General features: G+C 38.3%; 1 protein-coding gene across 4 annotated transcripts in view; it reads left to right on the top strand.

Moving 5' to 3' along the window:
* The window catches only part of GMDS (GDP-mannose 4,6-dehydratase), a 406,491-nt gene that overhangs the window by 52,336 nt on the left and 335,313 nt on the right, over window positions 1-18,842 (top strand). For 3 of the 4 annotated variants that reach the window (XM_064426280.1, XM_064426290.1, XM_064426297.1), the window contains exons 2-4: window positions 7,432-7,476; window positions 11,417-11,504; window positions 14,985-15,094. In XM_064426280.1, coding sequence (XP_064282350.1) covers window positions 7,432-7,476; window positions 11,417-11,504; window positions 14,985-15,094 — 243 coding nt within the window. Of the gene's footprint in view, window positions 1-5,725; window positions 5,759-7,431; window positions 7,477-11,416; window positions 11,505-14,984; window positions 15,095-18,842 lie in introns of those variants that run through there. The other variant, XM_064426298.1, reaches the window with a different exon arrangement.

The following is an 18,842-nucleotide window of genomic DNA, read 5'->3' as shown; positions in this document are numbered from 1 at the left end:
TAAAGAGCTCTGTTGAAAATTGGGAAGTTTGGGAAGCTTCAAGTAAAAAAGTGGAAATTGCATAAACAGAGTTCCTGAAAAAATTTATTTATGCTTCAGAAGATGGCAGAACTGTAAAAACTGGGCTCAGGCCATGCAGAATGGGAGAGGCAATACCAAAGAGAGTTATGACCAACTGTAAGGCAAGCTGTTTACTCCTAGAACTTGAAATCTCCAGAAACAGAGTATTTGCTCCCAAGATTTGCAGATCATATCACTTCAGGATCAGCACCTTTCTTCCACCCAAGCAAATACTGCAATTCTGAGAGCTGTTGAACTTATAACAAACAGGCCTTCCTGTCTGGATTTTCAAATTTCTCACTATGCAAACTTCTAAGAAAATAAGAGTTGGGTTACTGTGCACTGCTCCTCTCCTCCAACTGGAATATGATTTCTTGTTTTGTGTTTTCCTGTAAATAAACCATATTTCAGGCAAAACTATGGTATCCATCTGTAAAACGGAGTACAGAATAATTAATTAAAAACATTTTCCTGGTCTACGCTCAATTACCTCTCCTTTATTAGGCTTTGATCTCATGCAAACAAAATAGCAAGTGAGGTATTTATTTTGTTTTGTCTCAAATAACTGACCTTGCACTCTGTCAGGAAACATCTTGGGCTAAACTTAAGGTAACAAACTCAGGAGGTGAGCAGGAGTGGATAAAGCCTGCTTGATCCATCAGCCTGAGAGGCTGGTGCTACAATGCTGAAAACAGCTTTAACCTCAGCAGCTGCATTAGGCTGCTGCAGAAAGAATAAAAAGAGAGAAAGAAAAAAAAAAGTGGCTCTGTCTAGAAGTGAGATGAGTCCAATATTTCTGGTAGGATGTGTGTTGAGCTGTGGTCATAAGTTCAGGTGACCTCCCCAAATTACAGAGACAGCCATGTTACTGCTGCTGTTATTGGTTTTCCACTGTAGGATGTTAAAGGTGGCATGCCAAGATGTCATATTTTTTCTCCTGGTGTCACTTCACAGAGTTACTAATTTCCTTTAAACATAAAAGGCACAGAATTCCTTCTGAACCCAAAATTTCAGGACTATGGATTTTTGCTGTGACAATTTTGAATTTTGATGTCAAAGTTATTCTTTTGAGGGCATAGCCTGCAGCTTAGTCTTGGGTTTCTTGGTCTCTTTGCCCTCTGCAGGAGGTTTTGTGTGTTCGGGTTTCCACTGGGTAGTGTTTGGGATGAGTTTGCATTTTTTGCATATTGAGGGATTTCCCCCTGAGTCAATTAATGGGGCTGTTGTCTTAGTGTGGGTACTCCAGGATAAGGCGGGTCAAAAAAACTCATAGCTGCTTCTCATTGGAGCTGCTCTTGCTCTTTTGGAAAGGTGAAAGACCATCTGATACCAGTACCTTTCTGAAAGCAGGAGGAAATGGGGATAGGCAAGACAACAATCCTGTGGCTTTTAAAACTGTTACGGGTTTCCCATTACATACACTAGAAATAGAAATTTTAATTTTGAACTGGAGTGTTGCCCATATGATTTGCATTTCCATGTTTATAGACACAATCTTCTAATCCCTGTGCTTTCACTAGTGAGACAGAAAAGTACAACTAGTTTTCTTTCAAATTCAGGGTTCCTACTTGGTTTGGTTTATATTAGTGTACTAATATATTAGTATACAATTCTAGACATTCATATTTGAAGAAAAAAAAGTTTTATGGCTCATAACTTTTGTAAGCTTTAGAAGGCTCTCTACTGAGATGACTCTTCTTTTTAGTAATAATTCTTTGGATGGGTATGAGAGCTAGCAGTTATTTTGAGTACTGTGATGCCTGAAAGTTTAGGGGCATGATTTTTAGGTTTTTTTCTAAAAAGCTTTCAAGCACCTGACTGTCATGACTGGGGAATTTGCGTGCTTGGAAATAACACACTATGGGCCACAGGTTCCTGCAATCAGGATAAAAACTTATATGCTCAGTTTGTTGGTGTAATTTGTTTTTCCCAAGATGAGATGTTGGAGGAAGATTTGTGTGATAGATACACAAAGCTGTTTGATTATTGTAGAATATCATATGGGTTTAGACTAGAGGTTTTACGTATTTAAATACCAACACTTAAAAAAAACTCAGCAACATTTAGCTTGCTGTTGTTAAGTTAAACTGAGCGGGTTGGTACAGAGCAAATTTGAATTACAGAGGTTTATTCTGTTCATGTCAGCCTTAGAGTGGTGCAAGGATTGCTCTTTAAATGAGGAGTCTGTGTTGAGGTTCACAGTAGAATAGCTGTAAATATTGATGATGTGAATAGTGTTGCTTTAGATAAAGACAACTGGAGGGAGGGAGAGAGGAAGAGTGTGTTGATCTTTTCTGCAACTTCAGTTGCAACTCTTAATATAACTTAATAGTTTACCAGTGGAATAGTGTGTGAGGTCAGATGGAGCCCAGACTAGGAAATAACACAGTGATTCATTTTGGCAAAGCAACTTTGCTTTTCTTTTGCCTTTAAACAAATCTTAATTGAAAAAGAAAAGAGTAGTGTAAGTAGAATGCTTTCCTTGCTGCTAACTTTTTCTCCTACTTAATTTTTTTTTGTTGCACTGCAGTCAATGAATTAGAAAAACCTTTGATTAAGTGGGCAATCTTTTAAAAAACAAAGATTATTTTTTTACATGTACTGCCTTTTGACTTTTTATTTTGACAGTAGGAACAAAAGGACACTTGTTTTTATATTCTTACTTGGCCAGAATGCAAATCAAAATAGTAAAATAACTACTGCATTTAGAGGGTGGCAGCTTTAATAAATCAGTTAAATACTTCAGAGTTCATAGTTCTTCCTGTTTTCAGTATGGGGAATTTTTTATGGATGCTTTAATGCTTTACCTCGATTATCTCCTTGAAGATTTGAGAAAAAGTGTAGCACTGTTCTTTTTATAGTATCTGCAAAAAATTACAGATTTCCTCTGTAAATCACTGGAAATTATTATAACTATGCATTTTTCAACAAAAATAACTTTTCACTTTATTACTCTCATTGATTTTTCATTTTTAAGGAAGACTGCTCTAGAGTGCTATGAACAAATGAATAGTTGTTACTGACTACTATTAAAATTAGTTGGATGTTGCTTTAGAGTGGTGTGTATCTCCTGCCCCAAAGGATCTGTCACCATACTCCAGTTCAATAAGTCTCTGAAATAGCATTAGCTTCTAGCTGTGCAAAAGTTTAAAAGTTGATGAACCAACAATTTATTGTGCAAGGCCACCAGTGGCACTGCTGGTGTAGATTTTAATGGGGAGATGGATTATTCATTCCAACAAGGCTAGATAAAAATGGCGACTCTGCATTGTTGCTTGTATTGTTGCAGAAAGATGCTTTTCAGAAATAAACCCCATGTCCTATGTATGAAAGTATGCCTTCTTTTTCCATGCACTTTCCCACAAATTAATTAATTGAGATTAATTGAACCCACAAAAATTTAACTTCAGCAGAGCACAACTATAGCCTGTAGCTCAAAAGGAGTTGAGAACTGCTAAGAATGGCCTTGATAATTGACATTTAGTTTGAACTTCCACAAACTCATCTTTGTAGTTATTCCTAAGAGCATGGCACTAGCCTCAATTAATTTTGAATTGTATAAATATGAGAATCTTTGATCTCGTCTGTGGTATGTGGAAAACCATTACACTTTTTTTTTCAAAGGTGTAATGAAATCTGAATACTTGATACACTGCGGGGTATTTATTTTCAAATGTTTATATTTATCCCCCCCAGCTGAGAGCCCTTCCTTCTCAATGATACGGTCATAATACACTTGCATCATTTATGTTAGGTCTTAAATTCTTTTTCCCTCCATATACTTCTCCTGGAACTCTAGGAGTAGTAGTAAAAGAACTTCATACCTCCTCCTCCTCTTGATCTTTTTCCCTTGATCTCTTTTCCCTTGTTTCTTCATCTACCTAGTATTTCCACTCCTCTTTGTTAGCAGAGAGGAGCTGTGGAGAAGAGAGAGTCCTCTGGATTAAGAATGCTCAGGCAGGGCATTATCTAATTCTTGAATCCAGGAGCTCTGTGGAAGGGTGCTGGAACTGGCCAAATCAGAGAAAGAGGATGGTGATGGCTTGCATGTCAGGGTGCTTCTACAGCTTTCCCTGGATGTGTCATTATAAATCCCAGATTACTTCATTGCAAATGGAACTTGCCTGTGTAAAACAGTGCAAAATAAAGGAGGTCAGATTGCTAAACAGACTATTGAGTTACACTTGTTTTCAGTTTTCTGTATAAATTATCCAGTTATTTGCTCATGGATCAAGTCAAACTTGATACTGTTTTTATTCCAGATGATTTTGGCAAAGCACTGTCTAACTCGTTTGTCTCAATTTCTACACCATGTTTTTCTTTGATAGTGTGTCAAAGCTTATTGAAGTTTTTGACATTAACTACTGTATTAAATATAAAATATTGTATCCTAAAGTTGTCTCATGCTAGTTTATATGGCTGTTTTCTTTTGTCTGGGAATTTTACAGACATGTTGTAAGGCAGCTGCAGTTGGAAACCTGCTGCTGTGTCTTGGAAGTCTGCTGAAGTATCATTCTTTGTATGAGCTTTCAAACTAGTATTTGGCTGAAGACAGCACAGAAATTCATGTCTGAAGTGCCAGAGTATGCTGATGAGGAACTGTTTTAACTGAGGTGGTTTATTTAGTCAGTCTTGTTAAACTGTTTTGATTGTTCAAGCTGGCCTGACATATCTGTACGGAGCCAGGCCTCATTGTAATCCTACTTAAAGGCAGCCTGTAGGCAATTTTCTTTCAAAACTGTTTGTCCACAGACAGAGACCTGCTTCTGTCTTCTGATATTTTGTTGATTTGTTATAAACTGAATATCATTAGCTGGGTACTTTACATTAGCAAAGCCAAGCTCTCAAATGAAGTATAATAGCACCTATATTATATAATAATTTAACACCTAGTTTCTTTAATATCCCTTTTCTGGCTTAGGGATTCCTGTATCTTGAAGACTGCAGTATAAATGCAAATCAATAGCTTTGTTTATAGAATTTATACATGCAATATAAGTGTCTCCTATGGCTAAAGGTTTAAATCATTTTAGAAACCTTACTTATTATTTGCTCCCTGACCTCATTAGGAGAAGATGGAAACTGTGCTGTCCTTACCAGCTGCAAACTCTTTGAGGCTTTGATGGCTGTTGTGATTGCCATTCCCACTGACAGGCTGCTGCACTGAAAAGAAAAGGAAGGGAAACGTGACCCCTGGGGCCGCGTGCGATAGGGTATCGCAGCGCGGGACAGCGCGGATCTGCGCTCTGTGCGATTACCCGACACGAAATCAGCTGTGCTGTGCCAGAGCCACAAAGCAGGAGCTTTCACACTTGCTGCCTGTTTCCCACTCATTGTAAAGCCCTGCCCTATCACTTGATAGACCTGGAAAGGAAGTGCAGAGGAAGCAAGTGCCACTGCTGGTTCAAAATGTTCCAGGGTGACTGGAAACTTTGAGCAATGGCCTGGGTGAGAAGAACAAGACCTTATTGACAGGGTTCAATCCTAGTTAAGTCTGTTTCCCATCAACTTCCTAAGTAATCACAGCCTTTCTTTTTGCTCTTCTTTGCACTCTCTGGGTCCCCCACTTTCACCTCCTTTTTTTATTTATAATTTTATGTTGTAGTGGACTGAGCAGCCAAGGAGAACTTGGAAGTTTTACCCTCTCTGCTAAATGCTGGAGGAATTGCTAATGAAAAAGATGACAAAAGCATTAAAGGTAGCTGTCATCTCCCCCTTTGCACCCATGTTTTTTTTCAGATTTTCCATCAAATATTCTTTGAATTTCTCCTTTCAGTAGGGCCTTGTTCTTATCATTTGATGTACATATTTTTCCAGTGAAGCCATGGCACGTGTGGTTTGTTATTTTCCTGATTAACTGGTGTCACAGACTGCTATTACAGGGCTCTAGCCCTGTGAAGATCTGTGCACACACATGTACGTGTAGTGCGAGGAAGATGGAAGCTGAAACTTTCTTGGTTTCAAGGCCTTTTAGACTGTGGAAGACTTTATGAAGCATTTATACCATGAAGCAATTCCTTTTCTAATGCTGCACTTTTCAACACAGAGCAATGTGCCCCTTGTGCACTGTACTGTGCCATTTTGCCATCAATACAGTAAGCAATTTCCCTTGGCAGTCCTGCTCCTGTAGGGCCTCCTAGTGTATCTAAAATTTCTTACTTTAGTGTGTTATTCTTCTTAGGCTCTCTATGAGGCAAAAAAAAAAAAAATCACTTAATATGAAGTAAAAAGAAGGTTTTTCTCTGGAGCAACATGTTTTTAAAGGATGATCAGAAAGAGATGTCTGTTTAGTTTTGCCCTTAAATGTCTCTGGCCATGATTATGACAGAGCAGATCCACATGACAGAGTTGAAACCTGTAAGCATAGGTGTCATCTCATTGTTTTTATGGTCTTTTTGTAGTACTACCCAAGTAGTTTGGGTCTGCTGAAATGCATTCATATATTGAAGGAACAAGCAATTCAAGAAGTGAGTGAAAGCTGCAGACTTTGAGCATGGGTAATCATTGAATTTGTTAGTGAGAACGCTTTTGGAGGGGTAAACTTTGCTGGATATGTGATGGTGTGTACACATTTATAAAGGTGACATGACTTACTGGTTTTGGAAATCATGACAATATCCATGCCAGGAGAATCTCCTTATTTCAGGAAAATGTGTGCTAGCACACGTTTTAAAGTATTTGCTTTTCAGGAATTTAATAATTTAAGTTTGACAAGGATTTCACAGGAGAAAAAAGATAAAGAAAAACCACTGAAATTAAATGACCCAAATTCTCAACCTTCAATGATATATATATAAGATCTGAAAATGGCTTTTATTGTGTAGTTTAAATATAAGGAGTGCTAGGGATTTTTTTGAAAACTCTGTAGGTCAGGCAAGGCAGAATTATTGCTGCCTTCAGAAGCCTTGACGAAAGAGTGTCTGGGCAAGGGAGACGCCAGTGTGACAAGGTGCTATAGAGGCATGTTAGTTTGCAGAGAATGCCAAGCTTGTACTATTTTTTTACGTGTTTTTCCTTCCCTATCTCCAAAATAGTTCAAATTAAATGACCGTGGTTAGGATATTTTAGAAAGATAGTCCCCAGGCACTTCATAATGGAACTTGGGAAGAGATTCAAGAGATGGGAATTCTCAACCAGCGTTTGTAAGCAAGTAATCTTAAAATATAATGTTTCGTAGTCTAAAATTAACTAAAGAGAGACTGTGGTATTTTTAGGTCTGTGTATGAATCTGGAGAAATCAAAGTATAGGCTTGTTACCCGGTCTACTCGCTGCAAGTTTTTTTCTTCCCTCTTTTGAGATCTTAACCAGTCCAAATCTCCCAGGCCTATTCACCGTGTTTCTAACATTTTCCTATATCTTGCTCTTCCCAGGATGGATCGTACTTGGCTGAGTTCCTGTTGGAAAAAGGCTATGAGGTGAGTGACTCGGTGACGGGCTGCAGGCTGATGGAGTCATTTGGATGCTGCAGCTCCAGCCCGCTTCCTCTGCTTCTGTCCTTCTCTGTGTATGTTTTCCACTCCAGTCCTAGATAACAAATCAAAACTCCGGAGGGGAATGTGCAACATGGCCTGTAATCATGCCAGGTTATTGTACTATTTATCATCTAATGTCCACTGGTGGATTCCCTCTTGTCCTCGGGGTATAGCTGATTTGCATGTTTCCCGCCAGCTCAGATAAGCAGTGACCTGTGTGAGCCAAAACTGTAAGGAATTAGGGAATAATTTATGATGCAATGTACCACATAAAGGAATAAGATTCTCTTGTTTGTTCTCTTTCCCCACCTCTCTCTCCACAGTAAAGGCCCCTTTTTTGGCAGCTATATTTCAGCAATTTTGCTTTCTCTGTTCAAAAAGGAAAAAAACAAACCCTAAAACAAATTCCAAACAACAAACCCCAAACAAGTTGTACTTTTGTACAGTTACTTTCTAAACCTTTTCTCTTGGATTAATTAGTTATTGCTTAGCATGTGATTTTTCTTTTCCTTGAAATAAAGGGAGTCTGATTCCTTCTTGCATAATTTTCCCTGGCAAAAATCACATTTCTTGTGGTCCAGCAAAGCAGCAATCACATTGTTGCTATTGTTATGGTATGATTTGAGGGGTTTGAACTGATGTGGGCATAAATGTAAGAAAATTTGCCTTCTTGATCATACAAAATGCTTCTAAAATGTATGATAATGGAAGGAAATGGGATGATCAAATTAATCTCCCCATAATGTAGTATTTTTTGGGGTTTAATAAAAGTTAGTGCTTGTTTTAATATTGAATTTTATTACTTCAGTTGTAATACTGCTTCATAGCTTAGTCAAAAGTCTCTTCTCAGCCAGTCTGTGCTTCCCATACTTTTGTACCAGTACAGGTTAATCTTGTCTTGCTTATTCTGTATTTTCTTTTGCTTTGTTGATTGATTTGGTTATTGAAGTTGGGTTTTAAGTGTTGTAAATTCATTGTTTTTTACTATTTCTCCATTCCATTTGGGGATGAGGGATGTGGTTTCTTTTGCTACTTTGAAGGCAAAAACACATATTCTCTCACAGCCCACAATGAAGTGACAACAGCAAATGAAACATAAACCTTTCAACAATACAAACGTTGCTATAGTTGGGTAGAGTTCTTTCCTTCTGTTCTTCAGCTCTCCATCAATTTTTTGGACTTCTTTCCTGTGCTCCCATTTAGAAACCTCTGTTCCTAAATAACTGAATGCAAGCATGCATATGACAACTGATTGCCTCCCTAATTGAGATGCTTCATTCAACTTCCTTTTCTTTTTAAAATTTCAGTGTATTTGAAGATCTGGTTCTTTTGAGAAAAATCCACTGATACATTCTTAACTAGATTAACCAGTCTGCACACATTTTGGCCTGTCACAGAGTTTGCATTTCACTTGCAATTCTCTGTCCCATGCAGACAAAGGTACCTTTCATCTGTTTTCTTACGGTAATGTTGCTGTCACGGATTAAGCATTTGGCAGGTTTTCTTGCTCTTGTATGTGCATACCAGAATAAGGAGTGGGAGAAAAAGAAAAAAAAAGAAAGAAAGCAACAAAAAAAGCAGGGTTCACATGTGTGTTTTTGTTATCACTGGATGTAAGAGGCTCTCTGGGTTTGTCTGTTTATTGACTCTTTGAAGTCCTGGGGTGGGTGCATTTAGCACATCTCGTTGGTCAAAGGTTTATATCACAGTCATGGGCAGACACAAAGCTCTTACAAGCCCAGTCTTTCATCAAGCTTTTGAGCTGGCAAGATTTGACTTATTGGTCAACCGTTCAGATGAACATGAATTTCAGCATGACTTAATTCAGAGATAGATAACTGAATGCTCGAGAAGTCTCTCATCAGAACTTTAAGACAAAATATTTAATTTTGCTACAAAAATCACAGAATAATTCAGGTTGGAAATGACCTCCAAGATCATCCAGTCCAATGGTTAACCCAACACTGCCAAGTCCACCACTAAACTATCTTCCTAAATTCTAGATCTACTTGTCTCTTAAATGCCTACAGGATGGGTGACAACCACTTCTCTGGGCAGCCTGTTCCAGTTCTTGACAACCCTTTCTGTGTATAATTTTTTCCCTAATATTTAATCTAAACCTCCTCTGTTGTTGAGCTCCTCAATTTGCTTCCTTCAGAATAATTAGTTACATTAAAACTGAAAAGTCCAATATTTTACTCAACAAAGTAATAGTTTGAGTACTCAAAATATTTTCACTATCATTTGTGAAAGTGAAGTCATTGTGAAAGTGAAGTTATTATGAAGGTGTCTTTTTTTTAAAGTGTATCTCTGTAAACTTGATGTGCCTATAAATTATTCACACAATCTATAAAGAATTCTTTTGGTAGGGCTTTTAATTACATGTTTTTTATAATGTATCTTCATAAAACCATCATTTGATGGAAAGTTCTTTTAGGGGGCACATTTCTCAGTGCCTCATTGATCCTGAAAGTGCAAATGTTTTATTCCGTTGTGGAAAGTTTAGTTTGAGTTGTAGAACATGGTATGTTGTGAGCAATATGACAAGACTCACAAGTGATTTTCTGCAAGGAAATTGGCATAATAAATTTGGCCTGTAATTGTAAAAATGAGATAACTGAGCTGTTTTAAATCTTGCCCCCAAAATGTCATTCTTAAATCAGCAAACTGATCTCAATCTGCAGTTGTGTGCACTTCTTTACTTGGTTAAATTTTGGACTTAAGATGAAATTAAAAACATTTTCTTTGTCAATAACCATAGCTTGTGTTATATGTAAAACAAAACTCCCCAGACTAAACCAAAACTCTTAACTCTTAACACTCCTACTTCTATATTCTTGCAAGTTAACATCAAGTGGAAGAGTAAAGAGATGGCCTCAACAAATCGAGTCTAGGATGCCTCAAAGTCCAAGGGATCACTTTCAGAAATAAAAGTCAGGGAGAGGTGGAAGACAGGCAGATGCTTAAGCTTGATTTCACTTTGCAAGCACAACTTCTGTAGCTGGTAACCAAAGCTAACATGAATTTTGGCAGCAGGCATCATGGGGCAGTCTTACAGGACAGGAGGAAACAGGGTCAATGTTTGAAAAATTTCTGTAATGTATTAGTCACAAAGGGTCTTTTCTTAGTGTTACTAAGAACCAGTGTAGCTTTTTCTTCACCAGCTTATTTATCGTGGCAGGTTAAAGGAAATTCCCAACCTGGGTTTCAGCTTTAGGCTTGTCTGTGTCTCTTGCAACCCACTGGAGAACAGTGACTCATGAGGTCTACAAAAGAGCACTGACTGTTCTGGCTGTTCTTCCAGCACCTCAGAAAGTGAATGACAGCTCATTTTTAAAATACATTTGGGCCTTGCAGCTGCTGCTCCTCCTCTCCCCTTGTCTCTCCCTTCTTTCTCCCCTTCTCTCCTCTCTGCTCACTGTCTTTTCCATGGCCCTATCTCCTACTGTTGCTTTTTCTATGCCAGTCTCTGCCTCCAGAAAGACTTCTGTGCAACCAAGGAACAATGGTTTTCTTGGCATTCACATATTGCTTCTCCAACTCCAGTCATGTTGTCAAGTCTCACTCACTAGGAGATGGTGCTCTGGGGCAATTCAGTGTCTTCTGTACTGTGTGTGGTGTTTGGGCTGCTAGTGGTGTCAGCAAGGGAGAAGGAGAAACCACTTGATGGTGCTAAAGTAAATATGACAGCACCTGACCTCGTCTCCCAGTATCATGTTTGGGAATCAGATAACTGTCCATCTTTAGGAGCAGAGACGAGCTCTGATTACCTGATGAAAGGGTTATTCTGAATTCTCACATACATGAGAATTCTGAATGATGGTAATGAACTCTTTCCACTTAATGCTTACCACTTTTCCATTTTCCCTTGTTCAATCCCCAGGTGCATGGCATCGTTCGTCGGTCCAGTTCTTTTAATACAGGCCGGATTGAACATCTCTATAAGAACCCACAGGCTCACATTGAAGGAAGTAAGGCTTTGTTTTTATATTTAAGGTTGTATATTTTATATTTAATCTGGGCTGTTTGTTTGGTGGAGAAGATCCCTGGATACAGTAAGGGAATTGAGTTTTCTTTTGCTAGTGTTAGCTTGCTGCTCTGTCTCAGAAAGAAAATTGACCATTTTTCTCTGAAGATGATGTGGCGTGAAATATGGGTACTCTTGTGTGTGTGAGTTTTTAAAAATGGAAATTATAAGAGGGACCCAGGAAAGCACTTTATGTTGTGTAGAAATGCTGCAATGGTTCAGAAATAGCTGGCACTAGCAGTTAGCATTTTCCAGGTCCAGCCATTTTCTATGTGAGGTTAAAAATATGAGATTTCAGAATAGTTAAACATGAGGGTTTTTTCAGGTAGTAGTCTTAAGTACTCCACTTGTGTTTCCTCATGAGTTACATAGTGTCTGATGGAGGTGAAGGTTTGGCAACAGCCTGTATGAGAGAGTGAATAAGATATGATCAGTTCTTACTGATAAGAAGAATGAATCTTTGGACCTCTGAATTTCTGCACCCAAGGAAGGGAGTATCTGCTTTACCAGAAGGAAAGGCATTGCTCTTGGAAATGTGCTGACAATTTACTGTATTCTATTATCAATGATAATCTGGAAAGTTGAAATTATTGCCTTTAGTGTACACATGGCAAAAAAATTGTTTTACCTCAAAGGAAGTTAACTTATCTCTTAATGAGAAACAGCTCAAATGTTGGGTGACTCCAGTTCAGCAGAAGGATTGAGTACTTTAACAAGGACAGTTCTCCATGCTGTGTCTATTTTGTAGAGTTGTGAAAGCTTTCCTAATATTCCAGGATAGTATTGTCCAGTTTAAGGTATTGTTAACAACCAGTATCTCCATGGTGTAAAAAAATCACATCTTTGAAGTTTGTTTCACACCACAGTTAAACACAGCCTAATTTTGTCAGGTTTAATATATAATGCAACTTACAGATTTCCTTTGGTCTTTGCTTGTAATTTTTATTTTAAAAATGCTTTATTTTTGACATGGTATTGCCCCTGATTAGTTGCTACTTACTGTGCACTGCTCATTAAAGTATCTTATTAAGAGATGGGTAGAATGGAACAAAATATCTTTATGAAAAATACTGAAGCCTATTTTTCTGTCAAGAATAGTATAAGAACTGTTTCCCGTGACTTGCTTTCTTGGCTCACAAGATAGAATGAAGAAAATAAATTAGACTGTATGTTGAGAGGATCATCTTTGTGAAAAGTGATTTGAGAAGACAATGTAGATCACAATAAATATATATACATAAACATTTAAGGAAAGGGATGGAAGGAAGAAAAAAGAAAGTAGATGTTAATTTTTCCCCCACTTATCTCATTTTCCTTTAACTGAAGAATGTAGCCATATGAATGGGAGGAGGAGGAATTGGACTTGGAATCTCAGGAAAGGCTGCTCCATGGAAACTGTTTGAAAACAATGGGTTTCCAGGCAGTACTGGAGGAAGCAAAGAAGCAATAGTGGTTGATGTGAGCAAATCCTAATTTTATTTTTGCCATGTGTGTTTTTCCTGTGAGGAATCAATTGCATGGTGCAAGATGGTGCTCTTCATAGACAGTGAACCTCTTTGCATAAAAAAAGTAGAGAGCAAAGGAAGGAAGACAAGGTGCATCCTAGAGCAACCCCTCCAGCTGTTGCTTGCCAGGGCGGTTTTTAGATTGGATAATATTACTAAAGCCCAACGGTTCTGACATTTGATCTGTGTTTATGAATCTGCACACCAAATAAACTCCATTTCTAGTAAGTCTTTCCGCTTAGCCTTTCACTCTTGAAAGACCCTCTTTTTTTATGGGTCAGGAGGGAGCATAGCTTCGTTCCCTGCTCTCCTTCCGAAAGGCCTTTAGACCAGATGCTTTGAAGGCTTGATGGTGGACCAAAATAAGCACTCTCCTTGAAAGCATTAAATGTTTGGTAATAGAGGGTTGGTGTCCCTGTTTCCTGGGTCAGCCCAGCTGGCAGCCCACCTTCCCCTGGGAAGCTCTGAAGCTGCTCTCTGGCCTAGGGGTTATGGCAGGACTGCATGTCTTTGGTGTAGGAAGAGGAGCACAGGCTCTGGCATCTCTTTCCTGCCTAGCATTAGCTGTTAGCCACAGCTTCAGCTGGGTCTGAAGCCTCTTCAGGATGTCCTTTTCAACTGATGTTGATGTGAAAACAAATTTCAAGAATGTACCATGGCTGTATTACTTTATCAACCTGAAGAAACTCATGCACATGTTAAATATGAATGTACAGGGCTGAACATCTGAGAACCGTGTGATCTGTTAACTTCCTTGCTGTTTTATATTGTTTAAAAGAAAAAAAAAAAAGAAAAAAAAAGCCTAAACCAGCACAAATAATAACAAAGTTCACATATCTCAACAGCAGTTAAAAATGGACTGTGGATTCACATCTCTTGTAATAAGCCTGGTATCTCAGGACTAAAAAAAAAAAATTAATTAAAAATATTAAACAAAAATCTGTATAAATATGGCAAGTAAACATAAACAGCTAATTCATCAATACTTACAGTTTTTTATTGGAAAGATCTGTGAATAGCAGTGTGGTTGTTTGATTTTTCAGTTTTGTTTTAAATAAGAGAAAAAAGATTATTTGTTTTGTGAATTTCACTTTTGCAATATCTTGTTGACAGGTCAGGGTCTGAAAACAAGGACAACTTGATAAACCGTTGCAACTTGCACTTTAAATTTTGACAGGAGGTGGTTTCATGCTCTTATGTTCTTTCTTACACACAAATTAGAAACTGAAGTCTGGAAAGGATAAATAACATCTGTATCTAAGCAATTTTCAGATTTTGGCATATAGCATCACAAACCATGTTTTGTTGACAGTTAAATTGTTCTCTTAAATTCCCTTCCAGTGTGCATCTGTATTTTTGTAATGGAAAAACAATATTAACAAATACAGCAGGTTGTACTGAAATGTTGTCTAGATGTTCACCTAGTAGATACCTTACACTTTTTGTTCTGTTGTGGAATTACAGTGAGAAACTAAAACATGTGCAACATTTTGGGAAGGAGAGAAAAGCCACTGATGGATGCTTAAGAAGTTATTAAGACATTTTTGAGTGAAAGATTGGAAGCCCAAACTAAAAATTGCCCTATTTTTGTGACGGAATTTCTGTATCTGACATGGAACTTATTAATACAACCTGGGAAAATTAAGCATAAGCTACTAAGCAAATGATATAAATGTTGATAGATAAATAAGATTATTGAAAAAAAAATGAAATGCTATTCATGACTCCTGTGTGGAAATGTATTTTGTGGTTAAGCAGGGGAGAAAAAAAACAAGCAAAACCAAGTTTAGCTGGTCATCTCTTTTGACTTTTTCCAGTAAATGTTTACTCAGACCTTAACCTGAAATAGGATGTGGACCGAAAATGCATTATTGTTCAGAGATGAAAGTGTATTAACTCTGTATTCTTAAACTCTGAAGACATGAAGCTGCACTATGGGGATCTCACAGACAGCACCTGCCTGGTGAAGATCATTAATGAAGTCAAACCCTCTGAGATTTACAACCTGGGGGCTCAGAGCCATGTCAAGGTGAGTAACCTTCTCTAGCACTGAGAATTGTGAATGTGTGGTGGTGGTGTCGGTATATTACCTTGATTACTTTAGACTGCAGCATTTATAGCAGTTGTAACAACTGTTAATTTCATCAGGTAAACACTGCCTTCAGTCAAGGCAGTCATGTTTGCTGTGGTGCTAAATTACTGCATGAGTTTGCTACTCAGTATATATTAAGATGTTAGAGTTTAAATTGTCATTGTCAACAAAATCTGCATGTTTAAAAATCTGTTTTTTTCTGCCACGTGAAACAACTTTTGCTGTAGACCTTGCTGCTGATCAGTCCTAGCTGAGAAATTAAACAGTGTACTTAGGCCAAGCAGTACTTAAAACAATATTATTTGGTTTTTAAAAAATCAATACATATATCAGAATGCATCACTTCTATAAAGGCTTCTCCTATACCAGTCTTCACACAGGTGATACTCTTTGAAATATTGATCTACAAACAGTAGGTTACTATCTGCAGTATTACAACATTTTTTTTCACAAAAATTCAAGTTAGAGAAAGTGGAATAAAAGGAGTAATTAAAAACTAGTAGTTTGACCCTGGCAAGTACTGCTGCAGCAAAAGGATGGAAAATTAATAGCAGAGGCAATAACTTTGTGGTTTACATTTATTAAGCTACACTGCCATAAAAGCTCAGTTTACTAACAAGTGACCACTATTTACTTGCAAAATCCTCATTGATACTTCACAATTACAAACTGAAGCTGGTGTCCAGGTAGAAAGTTGTCACTAAAATAAATTGTGCTTCAGTCATAAGTCCTCTCCCTATTGTGTGCAATGTGTAAGCATTCTAAAGTAATATTTCCTGGCTTCTCTTGAGGCGAGAAGTGAAGGAGTATTTAAGCAACCTGAAAATCAGTTTGGCTTTAATTTTCTGAGTAAGCCTTCCCACAAGAAGCAATGTGTTGTTCCTATCACTGTAAGCCTTGAAACGCAGCAAGAGGAAATCACACGGAAAGACTGCAGTTATTGACAACACACACAGCAGAATATGTTATGAAATGAGAATAAATCTGCTTTTAATTTGCTTGCATGATTGAATTAACTGTGTTAACATGGGTCTGGTTTATTAACTCACGTACAGCAGGGCTGTATTAGTCCAAGGGCAGAAGATGGCCCAGAAGATAACTGAACTGCTGCTTTGCAGGGTGAAATCTGAGCCAGCAAATTATGCTGGTTATTTGCAGTCCACAGCTAGGTGTCCCAGCATCCCTTCTCTTGAACTGGTTCACTGTATAGCAGTCTCTGTGGGAATTACCTGTCCCATTTAATTTGTGACTAGAATGCTAGTACCATGCTAACATCTACTCCATGAGCCTGTTGCAGCTACAACAGTTTGGTCACAGCACTGGGAGGGCACAAAGGGTGGTGTGGTAATAGTGGTGCTTGTGCTGCTGCTATAGGTTCGTGGATGATTCTGTCATGGGTTATGGGAAGGATTATTCTGCAAATGTCTCACTGCATGATTATCTCAGTTAGTTAGAGCATGGGGCTAATAATGCCAAGATTGTGGGTTTCATTCCCATATGGGCCATTCACTAAAGAGTTGGACTTGATGATCCTTCTAGGTTACTTCCAGCTCAGACTATTCTGTGACTCTGAGCCAAGGCAGATCTGGCGCTGACTCTTGGCTTTTGGGCGTCTAATGTCCTATGTCCTGGAGGACAATGAAAATGGTTCTATTAGAAACTGACCTGGGTACAGCAGGCTGATACTTAGGCAATGTTAGTGGTCCTATGGGAAGTGTAGATGAACTTCTTCAAGGTGTGCTTGCTTCCTAGCATCTCCAGTAGTACTTCTAGTATTGCACTTAAGGAGAGAAGATAAGCACCCCGAGTCTGTTGACTGAGGTGTTCGGGAGAACTTGACTCAGTTATTGGTAGGAGTTAAAAACAGTCCAACAGTGTTTAGCATTTTAAAACAATTCCCAGTGTTGAGAGGGGGAGTAGAACTTGGCCATATTTTCAGGTGAATGTCTTCACTAAACAGCTGTTAGCATTAGGCTGTGGTTGTATGAACTTAAAGGGCTTGCTTGTATGCATCATGTTTGGGGAAGGAGGCAAAAGAACTTCTAATCTTAGCTTGCTTCACATTCTGGTCACTTTGAACCAGTGACGTCTTCAGGATTTTTTTGGTGGTGTTTGTATTGGCTTGTGTTTATGCAGAATAAAGTTTTCTATCACTCTCACTTCCAGTTAGTTTATGTGAGCCATGCTGAAATGAAGGAAAATAAAATCATAGGAAGTTGGTCTGGTTTCCTGTAGGAAACCAATGAAGATGAAATTGGTTCTTGGAATGAACCCACAGTAGTCTGGGAAATACTGTCAGAGAAGACGTTTTTCTGAATCATAAATAGTGAGGACTGTGACTCATAAAGTAGGTCACCAGGAGGCTGATCTGATCTTGTACATGGGAGAAAGTGAGAGAAGACTGAAATTTGTTCCTTATTAAAAACAGTAAACTCCACAGAATGATATCATCAGTAGGAACAAATTATCCAGTGTGCATTACTGTCTGTTTTGGTGAGAAACAGGGATTAGCTCTCTGTACTGTGGCTTCACCATGGGATGTTCAGAAAACAGTAGCACATTCACTTCATGGCTACTAATTAAACAGCTTGGCCTCATTTTCTCTATCCAGTCTTTATATGTCCTCCTGCTTTGAATTGTAGTTCTTTGGGAATCTGGTGAACTGACCATGTTTTTCATTTAATTTGTTTTATTTGAGTTTACAATATATTTATTCTAAATAATTATCTGTTACTGGGTGTAGTAGCATGCAGATGGCTTAATCTAAATTCTGTTATCCATAACTCCATATTCCTCTGTTGAATGCCTTCAAAATCAATTATCCAAATGTAGGTTGTCTAAAGTGATGTAAATGTCTCTTTTTGCACATCTTTCAGAGGAGGCACACACACAGATATCAAGTTGTAACTATTTTTCTTGAAGAACAAATGACCACATCAGTGTTTGACTGCACAGTAAAATTTTGTTTGCTTTGAGCTGTACTGAACTAGTGAAGCTGACAAGTATTTTTTAACAAATTTCTGAATCCAAAAGGTAGTGTAACCTCAGTAAAAGCTATCTTGCTTTTAGCACTTGAAACTTTTTCAGTGTATCTGAGCAGTTAAATGTGGGCTGGTTTCATGGCTTGCTGTCCCAGTAGTATTAAATAGCCTGGTCAGCGCATAGGTCTTCAGAGGCCAGGGAGGAAAATCCCAACTTACGCAAAAGTCTGTGCTCACCCACGTCTCTTACTGCATCCTGAATCTGTAGTTGGATGCTGATTGGTGGGAAAGTGGGATATCCACAGAGCGGGGAAACTCGAAGTACACATGCAAAAGTTTGCATCATATGATTTCAACAGAGTTGCAGAATGGCTGAAGGTTGGAAGGGACCTCTGGAGACAACCCAGTCCAGCCCCTTTACTCAAAGGGCAGTTATCTAGAGCAGGTTACAAAGAACTTTTTCCTGTCAAGTGTGTAGTAGGATGGAGACTCCACAACCTCCCTGAGCAACCTGTTTCCTCACCTGTTCAGTTCCTTCACTCTTACAGTAAAAAATTAGCACACACCACCACAAATTTTCTTATTTTTAAATGGCATGTTCCCTGTACTTCAATTTCTGACCATTGCCTCACGTCCTGTCGCTGTATACTGCTGAGAGGAGTCTGTCTCAGTCATCCTTTCCCATCATTGGGGAGATCACCCTC

The sequence above is a fragment of the Passer domesticus genome, chromosome 1 (genome assembly GCF_036417665.1).
Source record: "Passer domesticus isolate bPasDom1 chromosome 1, bPasDom1.hap1, whole genome shotgun sequence".
Lineage (NCBI taxonomy): Eukaryota > Metazoa > Chordata > Aves > Passeriformes > Passeridae > Passer > Passer domesticus.
The sequence above is the reverse complement of the archived record's forward strand: the minus strand, read 5'-3'. Positions and strand labels throughout refer to the sequence as shown.